Genomic DNA, 19,529 nt, shown 5'->3' on the forward strand with positions numbered 1-19,529 from the left:
AATGTACATTCGTACATTTGCACGTTAGTAAATTGGTGAATTCGTAAATTTGTAAATTCGAAAATTCAGAAATCTGAAATAATAATAACTTAACTGTTAGTAATTACTAGTAACTTTTAAATTATAGGTATTGTAATTTCCTTTAAAATTTGGCTGTTAGTGAACGTAACACATACAAATTTATCCGAAGTTATGAATGATCCGAAAAAATGGAATGGAACTTAATGAATTAATAATAATAAATAACAATAATAATAATAACGTTTTATTATTATTATTTATTATTAATTTGTTCCGTTCCATTTGTTTAGATGCAGCATTCGTTTTGGAAAATTCGTAACTTCGGATAAATTCGTATTTGTTACGTTCACTGACAGTCAAATTTGAAAGGAAATTACAATACCTATAATTTAATAGTTAGTTACTATTTCAGATTTTTGAATTTTCGGGTTTTTGGATTTTCAAACTTCGAATTTACAAATTTCCGAATTTTCTAATTTACAAATGTACGATTTTACGAATTTACAAATGAACAAATGTAAAAATGTACGAATGTACGAATGAACGAATGTACGAATGAATGAATGTACGAATGAACGAATGTTCGAATGAATGAATGTACGCATTTTACGAATTTACGAATGAACGAATTTACGAATCGCGATCATAACGAATGACCCGAAAAACGAAAAAAAAAATAAACTAATGAAACGAAAACGAAAATGAACGAATTTTTTGGCTGTGCACATGTCTAGTTTTGACCAAATATGTTTTTTTACCAAATAGTCTCCATTATATGTTCATCATGAGTAATCCATCCCAGTATTACCATTCTTATTTATCCACTTCAACTTTAGATAAACCATGATGTGTCTTGGATGACTCTATTTTTTCCCTAGCTAATGGTTTTACTCAACAAAAAGGGTGGTGACTATTTGATAAGATAAGCCTTTTAAGCCCAAAATCTACAAAATACCAAAGTGTAAAAATTTTGATGTAAATGTTTTACTTTTTAAAAAATATTTTATATTTTTTCTATATTTAAACTAGAACTACAGGCAACACTTTTCATTTTGGATAGAGCAAGAGAGGGTTATAACCCCTATCAGAATTTTTTGGACATTTGTGTCCCATTGCGGAGATTTCCCTTAACTTCCTGTCCCATAGCCAAACAGGAAGTGAGAGGAAATCCTGCAAACTAAGGGAATTCCTTTGAGACCCCCAGGTCACCAGAACTAGTGTCCCCATTGGAAGATTTCCTCTCTATTATTTTTCTGAGGACAACCCAAAATTTGTGATTTTCCTTTACTTTTACTTTCAATGAGAATGGTAAATAGAACAAACAGAAAGGGTGTAGCGCCTTAAAGTGGATGTAAACCCTATTCATGAAATCTGACCTGGGCACATATATCTGTAGTATTTACTTATCGCTCTTCAAAGTCCTGTATCTTTCTTCTTCTCCATTCTTCTGTTATCAGCATGATAATTTCTGACAAGTTCTCTGACACAGGAGATAAAAGCAGCTGAACATTTGTGTCGGGGAGGTAACTTAAGGCTCGTACACACGATTGGATTTTCTGACAACAAATGTGTGATGGCAGGGTTTTGTCTGGAAAATCCGACCGTCTGTATGCTCCATCGAACAATTGTTGTCGGATTTTCCAACAACAAATGTTTTATAGCATGCTTTCAAATTTTCCGACAACAAATGTGTGCCGTCGGATTATCCGATCATGCGTGAAAAAAATCCAAAGTACAAACACGCATGCTCAGAAGCAATGTTAACCATAGCACAACATTAGCAGAAGTTGCCCAGAGGGTGGCACTAAAGAGCAGTAAAACCACATAGTTTCATTTTGTTGGCTGACAAAGTTTTGCCGTCTGTATGCAGAAGAAGTTCACGGCCAACGCCCTTCGGACAAAATTCCACGGATTTGTCTGATGGAAATCCGATCTTGTGGTTTTAGAGATAAATAAGCAGAAAGCTGGTCTATTCACAGCACAGCTCTGAAAGTTTCTTTGTTCCTCTCCCTATGTTGAGGGGGGTGCCTTTCCTCCAATCAGCTCTCACACAGTGTATGTCCAGACTCCCCTCCCACTGCTGGAACAGGAAGAACATTTTCTAACACAATGTGCACTTTCTAAAGAGTCTAGAAAGCTGAAGACAGCAGATATAGATGTAAAACTTATGTAGAAGGATTTGTTTAATCTCTGTGTATCATCTGAGTCTGTTCACTTCACTGGGGATATGTGAGTGTTTACATCCACTTTAACGGGGGGGCACAGACAGCAATACAAACTGACAAGCATAAGTTTGGTCTTTCGTTATACTTTGAGGATAGATATGTGGGCATGTGTTAGGAAGTATGCAGGTGTGGCTGTCCTGACATTTTTTTTATTGCTGTTGTAAAGAGTAGCTTGAGAAATCTTGCTGTATGTATACAATGACAATAAAGTGCAATCCTATATAATGGCCTCAAATGAATTTATTGCATAACAAAACACACCAATTCCAATGTTTTAGTGACCATAAATCCTCTTATCACTGCCAATGAAAAAATGAATCAATGTGCTTTTATATTGTGCAATTTAAACTGTAGGGCTCTACTGTAAAGCATTACCACCATCCATGTAGATGAAGAACTTACGGTACTAGAAATGTAAAGACCCCTAAATATTTTTTTTAGATATTTAAATATTTTCAGACAATATTCCATTGCAATGCATCTTCATCTCCTCCAATGTATCTTATCTCACTGTAGTATAACTTTCTCAGTCCAATCAGACCTCTGCCCAGGTATAAGGGAATTCAGGGGAGGGTAAACATAAATGCATTTGGATCTATACAAAAACATTGGGATGACATATAAACCACTTGTATATTGCAGATATCCCAACTGTTCAGATAATTTCTCAAGAGATTAAGATGAACGTGGAGCAGAAGTTGGTATGCAATGTTTCTGGATTTTACCCAGAATCCATCACTGTGAACTGGTTCTTAAATGATACCCTGTTGGAGAATGCCAAGACAAGGAGGATCAGTAGCTCAGCTATAGAATCTGTCTACCTGTTCACTCCGACAGAACAAAACAGGGGCATGGAGCTGAGATGTGTGGTGGAACATGGAACCCTCATCAGCCCACATGTGGAGAGACTGCGGGTACAAGTCACAGGTGGGTCACCGTCCTTTTTAAAGAGTAACTTCTCAAGGGTCACAGACAGCCACCTCAGCACTCCATTTAAATCTTCCACCTGACTGCCCCTGCTGGCATGCCTATTTAAGAGGTGGCCCTTCCCCCTGCCAGCCCTTTACTGGGGATTGGCTGAGGTCCTCATAAATATTCCCAGCAGCTCCTCCTAGCATCCAGCCACTATGTCTAGAACATTCTCTAATGTCACAGAAAACAGGGGGAGGCACCAAAGAGGCTGCTAGGATGAGTCATCCAGCCCAGAGTCACTGAACCCTGACCCAGATTCAGAGCTCAGGCTTAACCCTGAGCTAAAATAAATGTTCCTATACTAACAAGCCTACTCTACAAACCTAAACTAACAACACTAGAGGGTGCTACAGAAGGAAGAAAGCCTAAAAAATAAAATGCAGCCATCATATATAGGAATTGGTAAACTGCAAAAAATTTAATATTTGCTTTTGGGTTTAAAGGGACACTAAAGGTTATTGTTTTTTTTTAAAATAACAAACATGTCATACATACCTCCTCTGTGCAAGGGGTTTTGCAAAGAGTGGCCCCGATCTTCTGGGGTCTCCCTGCGGCGCTCCTGGCTCCACCCCGCATCAAGTGCCCCGACGGTGAAGCGATTCCCTGGGGACACTCGTGCGCGCGCGCTCCTGAGTCCTGCTGCTGCGTCCACTGACACAGACAGCAGGACTTGGGCCTGCTGGGAGACTTGGGCCTGCGGGGGAGCAGGACTTGGGCCCGCTCCCCCGACTCCAGCGTCATTGGATTTAATTGACAGCAGCAGGAGCCAATGGCTGTACTGCTATCAATCTATCAAATCAGGGCCCAAGACACCGGCGAGAGCGGGTGTGCTCATTCCTGGCGCTGAAATAACAGAGTTTAGGTAAGTATAACGAGGGCTCTGGGGGCTGCTACACTAAAGGAGGTTTTTCACCTTAATGCATAGAATGCATTAAAGTTTGCAACCTCTTTAATACTGCTTTAAGCCCCAACAACCTTTCAGCTAACTCCTAAACCTAACCCCCAAGTCTTGACCCTAAAACTGGCTATACACTAGTAGTTTTAAAAATTCTCAGTACATTTGATGGTTTGCTGAATGTCATTCGAAGGTACTTCAATTTTTTGTTTGCTTTTAACATTTGGTTTAGGAATGAGTATAAATTTCCTGAACAAAATAAAACAAACACTGTTAGAAATTCGTTCATTTGAGAAAAAATTTCCATCCTGCTACGTCAAATTTTTTCATCACTGCGGTTGAAAATGAGTTGACCCCTCTGATCATTAAAAAATCAATCAAACGTTCTTGAATGCTTGCCGACCAGCCGCCGTCATTATACCGTGGCAGGTCGGCCCGTTCCCGCTAGCCGTCATAGCTGTATGTCAGCCCTCTAAGCGGGGATAGCAGGCACGATCGCCAGTCGCGTGCATCGGCGCGCACGCTGCACTGCGGGGGTGCCGATGCGCGCGGCCGGCGGTTGCGATGAATGCCGGCCATGCACGATAACGGGCACGAGAGCCAGAACAGGGACATATGTATGTAAACACACAAATCCTTGTTCTGTGAGGAGAGGAGAGACAGATTGTGTGTTCCAACTAGCTAGGAACAATGATCTGTCATCTCCTCTAGTCAGTTCCATCCCCCATACAGTTAGAACACACTGAGGGAACACACATTTAACCCCTTGATTGCCCCTTAGTGTTAACCCCTTCCCTGCCAGTGACATTTACACAGTAATCGGTGCATTTTTATAGCACTGATCGATGTCAATGGTCCCAAAAATCTGTCAAAAGTGTCCGATCTGTCCGCCATAATGTCGCAGTCCCGATAAAAATTGCAGATCACCACCACTAGTAAAAAAATAATAATAATAAAAAAGCCATAAATCTATCATACTTTGTAGACGCTATAACTATAACCAATGACTAATCAATGTACGCTTATTGCGATTTTTATTACCAAAAATATGTAGAAGAATACATATCGGCCTAAACTGAGGAAAAAAAATAGCTTTTTTTAAAAAAAATTGGGGATATTTATTATAGCAAAAAGTGCAAAATATTGTCTTTTTTTTCAAAATTGTTGCTCTTTTTTTGTTTATAGCGCAAAAAATAAAAACCGCAGTGATGATCAAATACCACTAGGAAAGCTCTATTTGTGGGAAAAAAAAGGACGTCAATTTTGTTTGGGTACAACGTCGCACGACCGCGCAATTGTCAGTTAAAGCGACGCAGTGCGCAAAAAAATGGCCCGGTCATTGAGCAGCCAAATCTTCCGGGGCTGAAGTGGTAAAAGTGAAAAATTTCAAATGAAATTCCATTAGTGTAGGCTAGTCTTAGCCTGGCTCTATGTTAACCTTTTAATCTGACTAACCCCAAAAGCTAAAATGTCAGATGTACTGTCTGGACATTATTAACTTGACTTACTTGATATTTTATCTCAATAGCTGGAAAGGCCCTCACCCATCAACAATGAAACAGGCTGGGGGAAGGGGGCTGTATACAGTTCCCATAAACAAGGGATTACAGACAGGAAGTCGGCTGTTTTCAGGAAAGCTCTCTCTCCCTCTATTCAGCAACTCTAGCTGATGTGCATGTATGTATGCCACTTAGTGCTTTTCATATAAACAAATTTAACTCAGCTATAAATTAGCACCAAGAAATAAATACCAGAATGTTTAGTGGTAAATGAACTCGATTTATTGGTACGGGTTAGAATAAATGGTGGTTTGAGTATAAATGAACACACAGATGGTAGGTTCACACACACTCCGCCTGATAGTATAACAGAGGCGTACCTAGGGTCTCCAGCGCCCTTGGCGAGAATCTGTTTTGGCGCCCCCCCCCTTCATTAAAGAGTTAGAATTTCAGTTGTTTGTTTTTTACATCAATTTCCTTTAATTTTTAATTGTCTGCATATCCATTAAAGATTCTGACACATATTTTTGGTGAAAAAAATCCCAATAAGTGTATTTTGATTTTCGCAAAAGTTATCGCGTCTACAAACTAGGGGAAAGATTTAGGTCATTTTTATTTATTTATTTTTTTACTAGTAATGGCGGCGATCTGCGATTTTTAGCGGGGCTGCGTCATTGCGGCGGACAGATGGGACACCTAAGATCCCTTTCACACCGAGGGCGTTTTGCAGGCGTTATAGCGTTAAAAATAGCGCCTGCAATCCGCCCTCAAACAGCTGCTCCATTTTCTCCAGCGTGAAAGCCTGAGGGCTTTCACACTGAAGCGGTGCGCTGGCAGGACGTCAGGAAAAGTCCTGCCAGCAGCTTCTTTGGAGCGGTGAAGGAGCGGTGTGTTTACCGCTTTTCCACCGCTGCTCCCCATTGAAATCAATGGGGCAGCGCTGTGATACCGCCGTCTAAACGGCGGTATTGCGGCGCATTGCGGGCGGTTTTAACCCTTTCTCGGGCACTAGCGGGGGGTAAAAGCGCCCCGCTAGCGGCCAAAATGCGCAGCAAGTCCGACGGTAAAACGCCGCTAAAAATAGCGGCGTTTTACCGCCGACGCTATGAGGCAGGCACACTCAGAGTCAGGCAGCCGCAGCAGGGTAAGCCTAGGCTAAGGCTCTCAGGCAGCACTCTGATCTGTCAGTCTGTCTGACCTAAGGACCTCTTTACATTACACAGCACCTTGCACCTCTGGACCCCTTTACATTACACAGCACCCTGCACCTCTGGACCTCTTTACATTACACTGCACCCACACCTCTGGACCCCTTTACATTACACAGCACCCTGCACATCTTGACCCCTTTACCCCCCTACAGTTCAATCCCCCCTTACAGTTCAGACCCCTCCCTACAGTTCAGACCCCCCCCTACAGTTCAGACCCCCCCCTACAGTTCAGACCCCCCCCTACAGTTCAGACCCCCCCCTACAGTTCAGACCCCCCCCTACAGTTCAGACCCCCCCCTACAGTTCAGACCCTCCCCTACAGTTCAGACCCTCCCCTACATTTCAGACCCTCCCCTACAGTTCAGACCCTCCCCTACAGTTCAGACCCCCCCTACAGTTCAGACCCCCCCTACAGTTCAGACCCCCCCTACAGTTCAGACTCCCCCACCCCTACAATACAGACCCCCCCTACAATACAGACCCCCCTACAGTTCAGACCTCCCTACAATACAGACCCACCCTACAGTTCAGATCCCCCTACAATACAGACCCTCCCTTACAATACAGACCCCCCCTACAGTACAGACCCCCCACAGTGCAGACCCCCCTACAATACAGACCCCCCTACAGTTCAACCCCCCCTACAAAGCAGACCCCCCTACAGTGCAGACCCCCCCTACAGTGTAGACCCCCCCTACAGTGCAGACCCCCTCTCCTAGACTACAACAGACCCCTCCTACAGTGCAGACCCCCCCTTCAGACCCATAATGTACAGTACCTCGGCTCAGATGATCAGCATCAGCGCGGGACATGCACAGTCAGCACTCAGCACATGTAGACACAGGAGGGGGAGGAGGCTTCACTCTGCTCAGCTGTGTGAGACAGTCACAGCCGAGACTTATCAGAGAGCGTGGCCACGAGAGTTGCTCAAACCCGCCCAATGTCTCCACGCCGGCCTAACACCCCCCTAGTGTGTAGCACCGTGACCCAGGCTCGGGGCGGCCCGCCCCCCACTTGGTACGCCCCTGGGCCAGCCAAGCAGCAGTGCTTGGCGCCTGTGCTGATGTGAATGAAGAACACTGCCAATTGGCGCCCCCTCCTCGGCCTGCGCCCCTGGAGGGTGCCGGTCTCGCCAACCGCTTGGTACGCCCCTGCAGTATAATCATTATGCCAAGGTAACTTAGAAAAAGATTCTGTACCACTAGATTGGATCTAACTTATTGTCAGAAACCATGAATCATGACCGAGACAGAAGTACAGTTAAATCACACTTGTTTAATAATAATAATAATAATAATAAAAAAAAGGTAAACAGAGTAAACGTAGTCAAAACATAGCCAGAGTTCCAGGACCAGAACGGATAGTCAGACAAGCCAAAACGTCAGGGAGCCAGAGATGAGCGTAGTAGAACAGCAAGCAGGATCTGGAGCCAGAAGAAACGTCAGCCAAGCAAGTCTTTAACAGGAACACAGGAGAGCATCTCTAGAGATGTGACCAAGGCGAAGGCAGAGAAGATCTGGACTGGACGGCTTAAGTAACCAGGACTGACAAGCAGGATGTCGTCAACAGGTGAGTCACTGTGGAGAGATGGGAGCTGGCAATTAGCCGACAGCTGAGCGGCCAGCTCAGAGAAGGAAGGGCTGAGCCCAGCCCTTACACTTATGACTCATCAAAGTCCCCCATAAACAGTGCATATAAGCATTAACTGCAATGTGAATAATAATACTATAACTAGTCTAGGAGAATTACCTGAGTTCCCTGAGATGTACTTTTTAGTATAAATAATAGGTAAAGGTCACTGTGTAACAGCTCTAAAGGGACAGTCTTTAGCCCTAACTCTTCAGCCAGCTAGCGTTGGGGCCCAGTTGTACCATTGGTGCTTGTGAAAATAGTCCAAGTCAAGCCTTCAGGCAGCAATAAGGCTACTAGATTGCTGTAGGCCAGTTCCTAAAAGGCTCAGTCTCTCTAGCAGCAGATAACAAATCATCACAGCAGCAGCTCACCAGTTATTGCAGCTAACTATCCAGTCACAAACAGCAATTAGTCCACTCTCTGTTCTGCTCCCAGGTGACTCTTGCTGTCGGGACCCTCAAACTCAGAGCTCTGGATCCCGCTTAGGTCTTGGATATGCAGCAGACATGATGCATACTGGACAGTGCGGTGCACTCTCTGACCTCCCTCATGGCGAGAGGAAGCTGTGTCCTGTACAGCCCAAAAAAATTCAGCTCTTTCCCCTCCTTCTGGCAATCTCTCGCTCTGGGAAATGCAGTTTAAAAGCTCTTGACTACAGTAGAACGTTTCTCCTCTGGACAACAGTTCCCATAGTGCATTGCTGCCTGTCTATTGAACTCTTCCTGCTCAGCAGCTCCCTTCTCTTGCTGATATAGCTGTTAACCAGTTCAGCCCCACAGGGCAGCAGCAACAGGGAGCAGCTGCAGCCAATGTGTTTCTCTCACTCTCCATTCTTGGCCAAGCTCCCGGCTACACAAGTCTACAGATTGTCCTTGATCCATGAAGAAACATCAGCCGTCTCAGAGGAAAAACCAATCTTCTGGAACAGGGGTCTCCAAATTTTTCAGTATGAGGGCCACATTGTATATTCTACAAATATACAAGGGCTGAAAAAATGAGTTTAATAAATGAATCAATAAAATTTAAATGAACAAATACATTTTACTACGAGTTTTGTTTATTTTTTTCTGTAAAAAGTATGATGTGATTTTGAACAGAGAAATAATTTCAGTAAAACAGAAAATGAACTTGAGCCGTTAACGAAGGTCCAACAAACATATTTTCAGTCTGCACCTTTCTTATAAGAGTAATGCCCCGTATACACGATCGGACATTCCGACAACAAAATCTATCAGATTTTTTATGACGGATGTTGGCTCAAACTTGTCCTGCATACACATGGTCACACAAAGTTGGAAATTCCGAACCTCAAGAACGCAATGACGTACAACACGTACGACGATCCGAGAAAAATGAAGTCCAGTGCTGCTCTTCTGCTTGATTCCGAGCATGCGTGGCACTTTGTGCGTCGGAATTGTGTACACACGATCAGAATTTCCAACAACAGATTTTGTTGTCGGAAAATTTTAGATCGAGCTCTCAAATTTTGTGTGTCGGAAATTTCCGATAGAAAAAGTCTGATGGAGCCTACACACGGTCGGAATTTCCGACAACAAGCTCCGATCGCACATTTTCAGTCGGAAAGTCTGATCGTGTGTACAGGGCATTAGGGTTCCCATCAGAGTCACCCTTATATCAGAATTCCCTTTATATCATAGTCCTCCCTTACATCAGGGCCCCCATCAGAGTCCCCCCTTTCTCCATGGTTCCCATCAGAGTCACCTTTACATCAGAATCCCTCCTTACATCAGGGTCCACTTTAAAGACCATGTACATTAGAGTCCCCGCTTACATCAGGGACCCCATCAGAGTCCCCTTTACATCAGGGACCCCATCACATTTCCCATTAAAGTCAGTCACCCCATTACACCAGGATACCCGTCAGAGTCGCCCCTTGCATCAGGGTCTCCATCAGAGCAGAGACTATGCACATCAGCTGTGGGGTGGAAAACAAATCTTGTAGCAGGCTGCATGTGGCCGCCAGGGCATAGTTTGCAGACCCCTGGTCTCAGAGATAAAGCCAGCTAGAAGGGAAGAAAAGGGGAATAGAGTGGATCAGGTGGGGGAATGACCGTAAAGCTCGCTACTAAATGTAATTTAGGTATACTTTCTCAACATGAAGAATGGGGGGTCTGCACAGGGCACATGCACAACCAGTGAGACAGTACATGCTTATGCTAAAGATCATTCTGCAGAGCAATCATAAGGCATTTGGAATTTTCTACTGCTGTGTTATATCTAAGTCTCTTCTAACTGACCTGCATGACTGATCATCATGGAATGCAATTTGTGCAGAGGAGTTGATTTGTAATATCTGGAGCAAAAGTAAATTCAAATTTCCCCACAAAATACAGCTTGTGCTCTACGATCAGGATAAGGGTTAGAAACTGGTTACAATGGAAACTCAAAATTATCCTCTTCTCTCAGAATTCGTATACTCCAGTGACTTACAAATATTATATTTTTTTTTACTCCCGAAAATTTAGTAACTATAGAGTTTACCACAACTAAACAGCTTTTTATTTTCTCTTTCATTTTCAGATATGACGCCACAGTATAAGCTTCACACTGTATTTGCCAGTGTAGTGCTGGTCTTAATAATCGGAGTTGGAACCATTATTTTTTTATTTGTGAAACAAAAAAAAAGTAAGTAATTGGAGATGACATGCTGCTTTTAAGAGAAGATGCTGACCTTCACAGAGTGTCCATTATACCAAGGTTGTCTTTTGATGTAGCAAAACAGATCCATGCTATGCGTTCATCCAGTGGGTCCAACGCGCCACTATGTCTTTATCTTTTCCTGCTTTTCTTTTGTTTCATGCAATCCTTTTATTGTTTACAACATTTAAAAAAATACAAATAGAGTTACAAAGAGGTTAGGCACTTTTAAAACTTAAATGTCACAATCATTACAACATCGATGGATACAAGGAATAAGTAGGGAATAATCAAAACACAAGGTATACTTGAGAATCCCCTCTAAAATGGGTACGCCTTGGGCAAAGTGCTGAAATGATAAAGACCACATACTGTATATCTCAGATGTTGGATTATGACAATACCACTCTTAATTATTGAACAGAAACCCAATGAGGGGGCAGTAGGGGCAGTCCAATAAGGAACACAGGTATATCGTCATTAAGCAACGATTTGCCCATAAGCAGGCAAAACGTAGGTGGGTAAGAAAAAAGGTAGGATGAACAGTTGGGACTTTGGGTGGGAGAAAGGTAGGGGGATCAAGAAGACAAGGCGAAGAAGGGAAGAAAAGGGGAATAGAGTGGATCAGGTGGGGGAATGACCATAAAGCTCGCTACTAAATGTAATTTAGGTATACTTTCTCAACATGAAGAATGATGGTGGAACGAAACCCAGGGCTGTGTTTTGGCCTTGTCGGCCTAGGCCTAGGGCGGCACTTTGCGGGGGGGCGGCAAAAAGGGCCCCCCCCGCATGAGATAAAGCCCCCCCACCCGTCTTGCCGATTCCCGGCTCCCGCTGCCGCCTCCCGCACACTTGCAGCCCACGGCGGCCGGCTTTCTGTAGCAGCGCCACTGTGTATGGGCGTGCTTGGCAGAGGGTGTGGGCGTGTATCTCACACCCCCCCACTCTTTGACAAGCACGCCCATACACCACGGCGCCGCTACAGAAAGCCGGCCGCCGTGGGCTGCAAGTGTGCGGGAGGCGGCAGAGGGAGCCGGGAATCAGCAAGACGGGTGGGGGGGCTTTATCTCATGCGGAGGGGCGGCGTGTCACTCGCACCCCCATAAGCAGCAGGTGACAGGTGGAGCCTTAAGCTCCGCCTACCTTCCCCTGCACTGCTTTCCTGCAGTGAATCTTCTCCTCGGCCCTGGGGCGGGATCTAGCTGTGACGTCAGGAGGAGAGAGAGGAGCACGAGGGAAACCCCCAGGACAGCAGGTACAATGATTGAATAAAGTATATCAGTGTTATGGGCACTGGCAGAATTTGATGGGCACAGTGGCAGCATTTGATGGGCACAGTGGCAGCATTTGATGGGCACAGTGGCAGCATTTGATGGGCACAGTGGCAGCATTTGATGGGCACAGTGGCAGCATTTGATGGGCACAGTGGCAGCATTTGATGGGCACAGTGGCTGCATTTGATGGCACAGTGGCTGCATTTGATGGCACAGTGGCTGCAATTGATGGGCACAGTGGCTGCGTTTGATGGCACAGTGGCTGCATTTGATGGGCACAGTGGCTGCGTTTGATGGCACAGTGGCAGCGTTTGATGGGGCACAGTGGCTGCAATTGATGGGCAGAGTGGCTGCGTTTGATGGGCACAGTGGCAGCGTTTGATGGGGCACAGTGGCTGCAATTGATGGGCACAATGGCTACGTTTGATGGCACAATGGCTACGTTTGATGGGGCACAGTGGCTGCAATTGATGGGGCACAGTGGCTGCGTTTGATAGAACAGTGGCAGCATTTGATGGGTACAGTGGCTGCATTTGATGGGCACAGTGAGACCCCCCCGTGATAGCATTAAAACTCAGCAGCTAAAAATACTGTAGCTGCTGACTATTAATATTAGGACACTTACCTGTCCAGGGATCCAGCGATTTCGACACCTCAGCCGATTTTCGGATTGGCTCTCGGGTTTTGCCACTATCATTCATGGTAAGGGAAACCGGCCGGTTCCCTACTGCACATGTGCGAAGCGCGTTGCACTTTCTGAATCGCCCAGTGGAGGAAGGAGGAGGGGGGGCAAACTTCAGAGGGGACAGCGCAGTCTCCCGGAAGTGGGGAAGGGTACCTGTCAGAAACAGGTACCCGTTCCCCCCTGAAAGGTGCCAAATAAGCCTAAAGAGGAAGGGGTGTTGTTTACAGATGATAGGGTGGGTCTTAAACAGGAAGGGGTGTGGCCTCGGCAGGATGGGGTGGGTCGTATTTAAATTAGGGGGGTGCATGCGTTTAGTCAGGCCTAGGGCAGCACAAAACCTAAATACACCACTGACGAAACCCCAGATGCCTCTGCTAGAGAGATGGCACAACTTAAGGACACAATGTAAATCATGGATCCATGGTATGTATCTAGATTTTAATAGCAAAAAGGAGTACAGCTTCACCTTAATAGTAAAGCAGCATAGTATGGGCTGATTGAGTAGTAACTATCAGCCACAGCAAAATCATACGGTACTAGATTAGAGTGCACTGCCATCTCATTGTGACACAGGGGGTTTCCACTAGTCTGTAGAGAATGTACATAAACTGTACAGTATGCTGTATAAAAAAGGACGTCAATTTTGTTTGGGTGTAACGTCGCACGGCCGCGCAATTGTCAGTTAAAGCGACCCAATTGTCAGTTAAAGTGACTCATCCCAAAGGTGTTCTATCGGGTTGAGGTCAGGACTTTGTGCAAACCAGTCAAGTTCTTCAAATCATTTGGTGGAGGGGGGATTAGATTTATTGCACCAGTGCATGGACATTAGGATGGAGGGTGAAGGGGGCACAGTATATCTGAATGTATCTTCTTAGAACCCTGTCTCTGGGCTCCTATGCATCCTTATAAATGTTCTTGGTCCCTCTCTCATAGGGCTATGCTGGCTGGACATTTAACGGTTAACTAAACCCAAGAGCATTAAAGCAAAATGATGCAGATTACAGTCCTCAGATGTGATGGCTAAACCCCTTGCTAAAATACTACTTTTACTGTCAGCTACACAGTTTTAGTTATAGCAGGATTCTCTCTATAGTCTCCTCTCTATAGTAATATTAATACTGATGGTAATGCAAACAGCTATTTGAAAGCAATTGGAACCACTTTTAATCAACGCTGAATCCTAGAACAGTCAAAATTGTTGGCAGGTTGTCCCTGAAACTGGAAGCTATCTCTTCTACTTCTATTGCCACGAAAACTGTAAAAAATAGATTTTCCCTCATCTTTTTTTAGTGAAAATGGTCACCAGAACACATAGTGAGGGAAAATCTCCTTAATGGGGACACAGACAGTGATAAAACCCTGCTGTATCCAAAAGCTGCCCTCTTAGACTCTCTTATTTGACGGCAGTTGTCATTGCACATGTGATCAGTTATGACACCAGCCATTTGATGGCTTGAGAGTTATTTGAGAGCACTCATATGGTTGGAGTATTTTGCTTTTGATTTCCATCAGCAGTTTACAACAGGCTTTTAACTAGTGTGACCCACAATAAATGCTTAAAGGTTCCCGCTCAGGCTATAAAGGGCCGATGAGTTGGATGCCCCTGACTGGTGAGGGTGTAAGCTGAGGAGAGGTCCATCCAGACCCAAAGCACACTGCGGAAATAGGAATAGATGGCCCAGCCATCACACACCTCACCTGGCCTGAGTGGTAGGCAGGTAAAAGCAGCTTTGGCTCACTTCATCCACGTCCCAACATGTTTCACCCTGCCCCTGGGGCTTAATCATGGAGGGGTGAAACATGTTGGGGACATGGCCTGGCTAAATCAAGCTGAGGCTGCTTTTACCTGTTAACCACTGGCATCAGGTGAGGTGTGCAGGTATCTCTTCCTATTTCTGCAGCAGGCTTTTAACCAGGTTGTGCAGACCTGCTAAACCACATTTTGATAGACCTCTACCCTGCTTAACTGTCTCATTGGAATTTATAAAACAGCTAGGATTTTACAGCCTATAAAAGTTTTTAATAGCATTTTTCATAACCTGCTTGTGTTTAAAACTATATTGTTGTATCTTGTTGACTGAATATGAATTTTGAATACACCCCATTCCCCACTTAGGGTAATTTGACATCAGCAAATGTTTGAATTTCCATCCTGCCTCCTTGATAACCAAATGTGGGAGTCATTTCCACACAATACTCTGGATACCAGATTAGGGAAAAGACCTAAGTTGCTAGATTATTGACTTTTCTTACTATATTTTTATTCACACTCCCACACTAGTAAAAGCCGAGTTACTTAGACCCTTAAGTGTTTTGATAGTTATACCATCAAATAATTAATAGTTCTGAACTTCCTCTATGTCTGTGTAGTGGAAAATGTATCTAGCATTATCTGTTTGATGTTACAGGCTTCCCAAAGGTAAAACGTATAACTCGATCCTCAGCCACTTTCAGCTTAGCTGTGAATCATTTCTATCCAGATAATATAACAGTATGTTGGAAGGTGTTCCAGCCACCATCAAGCACAGAGCCCCACAATATAGGCTCTACCACTGTGATGCATCCGAACCAAGATGGAACCTTCAATGCCACCAGCACTTGTGAAAGCCTCAGAGGGTTGATTCGGGAGGATGAGCCTTATATTGTGCGAGCCGTGGTGGAACACAACAAGCTAAAACACCCGAAACAAAGAGATTGGAGAAGTGATGATAAAGAAAATGAAGGCATAAAGGGACATTTTGGTAAGGGCAGCAATCTGTCTAAAAACTGGCATAGTCAGGTAATTGTAGCGAAATCCATGTAAACTTTACAAGAGGAAAGTTGAGTACACCTATCCTCAGTTCCTCAGGCAGAAATAAAAACAACACCACTTACTGCAGTGATATATTCATTGAAAAAAAATGTAATGAATTTTTTTAAATGCGACTGATCTAAGGAATTTACACTAATCTAAGGAATTTACATTGATGTAATATCAGCCTTTTGCTGTTCCCTGAACAGCAAAGATTAGACTGGGAGAGGAGGAGGCAGCACTAGGAACCAACTGCATCTATACTCATAAGAAACATGTATATAGGAAGAGAAAAAATTCTGCTGAGTTCTTCAGTCTGATCCTACTACTTAAATGTCCTATCAAAGACTGGGGCCAGGGAGGTGACATGGCTGTACTGCGTACCTGCAGTAGAAAAAAGTAATACTGCAGTACCAGTCTGGCTGTGCTCTTGGTCAGGGTTGTTTAAATCTCGGGACTGGGTGCACAGAGATACAAATGTTTTGGCAGGTAAAATTGGACCTATTTATGTACTGCAATGTGGTTTTAGATGTTAGCCTGGAGTTCAACTTTAGTCATTTACTAGGCATGAGCGAGTCTGCCAAGGTTGGCCAAGGGTTCGGTGAATCTTGTTTAAAAGTTGGTGAACCAGAGCTTGGTGAACAGCACATCCAACTGATGGCAAATCTTGTTTGTAAGTTCTAGGCATTGTTTGGCCTAACAGGCAAACTACTGTCAAAAAGGTATGGGACCTGGGGACTTCCATGGGGGGCCATGAACCAATGCAAAAAAAAAAAAAAAACAGAACCAACAGGGAAGGGGTCTTTTCATATGGCTTCAAATGCAACACTGAAAATATACAAATCCTTTAAATAACATGCTTGGGGAAACCATTAAAGCTGAAAAGTCTCAGCAAAAGCATACACTGGCAGCACATATTTCCTTGTGGGATTTTTTATCTTGGCTTACATACAGCAGCAGCACCCCAATCTGATTCACTGGCACTTGAAAAAAGTCACCATTTTATCAGGCGGTAATAGACCTGTTTTCACCAGCAGATAGAAACAGGCCAGTAGTTTGCTGAGGCTGTTCTTGCTGATAAAAAAAAAAAACTGTCCTGCCACTGGCCAATTTCTATCAAGCTCGCATTAAGAATTACGAGACCGCAGATGATACAGCAGTGTAAAATTCACCAGCAGCAGGACAATTTTAATGAGCAAATTTAGGTCCAAATTTACTTAAACTGGCTGGGGTATTACTACAAGAATTAAACTGCTTTAGACAGTACAGCTGTGTAAAGGACAGTTTTATTAAGGTCAGATAATAGGCCTAACTAGTGTATGCCCAACTTTTACTTTTATCTATGAGCATTTAGCATGTGTTGAATGTAAATGATTGTTTTAGTGGTTTAGGTACACACACTGTTTATGCACTGTTTTTTTTCTTTCAAACAATGCATCTGTTTGCTGCAGACAAAAACCAGCTCCAAGAACAGTAACAGGTCAGTAACAAGTGAATGCTGCATTTTGAACAGCTCAAACTTAAAAAAAGGATCAACATGAAATAAATATGTCAATAAAAGCCCTAAATCTAAAACCATGAAAATCCCAAAATATCACAGATTAAACTAAAGTCCTCTTTTTTAAAGGGAAGCCTTTTGACAAACACGTAGTTTAACCTAAAAAAGCAGCTAAAAGTAACCCCTGACCTTGAATTAAACACAAAATAGAATTAAAGAAAAAATTCCCGCAATAATAAAAATAAAAAAAGGCTCAAAGGGGGTTGATTGCCCCAAAAAAACGAACAATTAGTATTAAAGTCCAACTTCCTATAAGACCCTAATCGCTTCTCGTTTTTGTCATCTTTCACTATCCTTTCCTTAAAGCAGCTTCCAATACACGTCACTATGGATGCTCTGAGATCTCTATTTTATAGCAAGGCAAATAGCTCATCCAAAAGCCCTCTTGTTGTTCCTTCTAAGCCTCTTGGCCATAGTTTAAAGGTCATGTAGTGCATTATGGTTTGAAAACATATTTTCTGCTAGATAAATCTGCACATAAATTCACTGGGAGCTTAAATTTCAAACCAGCAAGCTATGCCTCCAACCCTTAGTAGCGGAGAACCAGAACCTCGCCCCTAATCAGTACATATAGATATACACATTTCACATCATGTATGGGCAGAAACAGGGCCATAACATTGTATGATGAGGAATCAGAGCAATATTATTTAAGCGCATTATGGTTTTAAAATATTTCTCTGCACATAAAATTATCAGGATTGCGAAATCTCAAATTTGCAGGATTCCCATGGTAGCTGAAAACCCAAAACTCATCCATAGTTCCTATATCTATTATAATACAAGGAGCAATCAGACTAATAAATTCTTATTTTTCTGCAGGTCTTCAGGGTCCACATGTCGATGTAATAGATACATCTGCTCTAGTTCTCAACACCGAATGTGAAATACAGTGTAATATCTCTGGATATTCCCCTGAAAATTTGACTGTGAGCTGGTATAAGAAGAACTGGAGAAAATCACTTGTAACTGATGAACAGAAGTACAACATCCCAGAGATCACGCACCAAATACAACCAGACAACACCTATAGCTGTACAGCCAGGTTACGGTTTACCCCACTGCGGAAAAAAGACCAGGGGTCAGAGTTCATCTGCAGAGTGGAGCATCCCAGTATGGATAAGCCCATAGAGAGACATACAGGACCTCTACATATAGAAGAGCTTTAAGTGAGTAGACATAGTAGGCAACAATTGGAGGAATAATGTTGCTCACAGACATTCTCTGGATCTGGCTGGGGGACGACCTTTCTTTATGTTGCCCAGGCAAACACCATTGCCCGAGGCTTGTCAGTGCTAATAGTGATCAGGTATGTGTGTTGTAACATTTTATGCGGAGGGGTCAGCAACATGCCTCCTCCATCTATAGGCTAAACACAATGTGGCCATTCGTGTTTAGAGGCCTGACAGTCAGCAAAAACACTTGAAACAATCAGATTGTGCCAGCACGTTCAACCAATCTCCAAAGTCTATAGCAGTTATAAAGTGAATAATTCAAGAAAGGTTGACCGTAATCCCAGGTATGAAGCAGTGATGATTACTTTATTGAAGATAAAAATCCATCAAGATACATCATAAGACATCATGAGACCTCTATGCAGGCATGGCAAGATTAACGCGTTTCACAAATCAAGGCTTGCTTAATCATAATCAATAATGTCTTATGATGTATCTTGATGGATTTTTATTTTCAATAAAGTAATCATCACTGCTTCATACCTGGGAGTGCGGTCAACCTTTCTTGAATTATTGACTCTTATCCAGGCTGCGGACTGGTCCTGCACCACAAGGTGGAGGGGAGCAATCATTCCCACCTGGAGCCGCACATCTCTGTCTTTGTATTAGTTATAAAGTGAACCTGTGCCCAGATCATGTGCACCAAAGTATTTCCATTATTATTATTATTATTATTACTGGTATTTACTAGGGGTGTTGAAAATGATCTCCGCACCGATGCATCACGATTTTGCCCTTCCCGATTCGGCATCGATGTGGTATCCGGCGTGATCGATAATGCATGACGTCATTCCGGCTCCTTCCCCTCCCCCCCGCACAGCAGTGTCTGCTGTTGATGACAAGCCACTGATCGGCTGGCTGAGACTGGCACTG

At 43.5% G+C, this 19,529-nt stretch overlaps 1 protein-coding gene across 1 annotated transcript in view; it reads left to right on the forward strand.

The window, feature by feature from the left end:
• LOC141148595 (uncharacterized) overlaps positions 1-18,730 on the forward strand; it is a 36,848-nt gene extending 18,118 nt beyond the window's left edge. The window contains exons 4-8 of the mRNA XM_073636191.1: positions 2,889-3,173; positions 10,997-11,101; positions 15,481-15,813; positions 17,315-17,343; positions 18,244-18,730. Coding sequence (XP_073492292.1) covers positions 2,927-3,173; positions 10,997-11,101; positions 15,481-15,813; positions 17,315-17,340 — 711 coding nt within the window. The 5' untranslated portion in view covers positions 2,889-2,926 and the 3' untranslated portion in view covers positions 17,341-17,343; positions 18,244-18,730. The remainder of the gene's footprint in view (positions 1-2,888; positions 3,174-10,996; positions 11,102-15,480; positions 15,814-17,314; positions 17,344-18,243) is intronic.
• Positions 18,731-19,529: the final 799 nt, after the last annotated feature.

The sequence above is a fragment of the Aquarana catesbeiana genome, linkage group LG06 (genome assembly GCF_042186555.1).
Source record: "Aquarana catesbeiana isolate 2022-GZ linkage group LG06, ASM4218655v1, whole genome shotgun sequence".
NCBI classification, from domain to species: domain Eukaryota; kingdom Metazoa; phylum Chordata; class Amphibia; order Anura; family Ranidae; genus Aquarana; species Aquarana catesbeiana.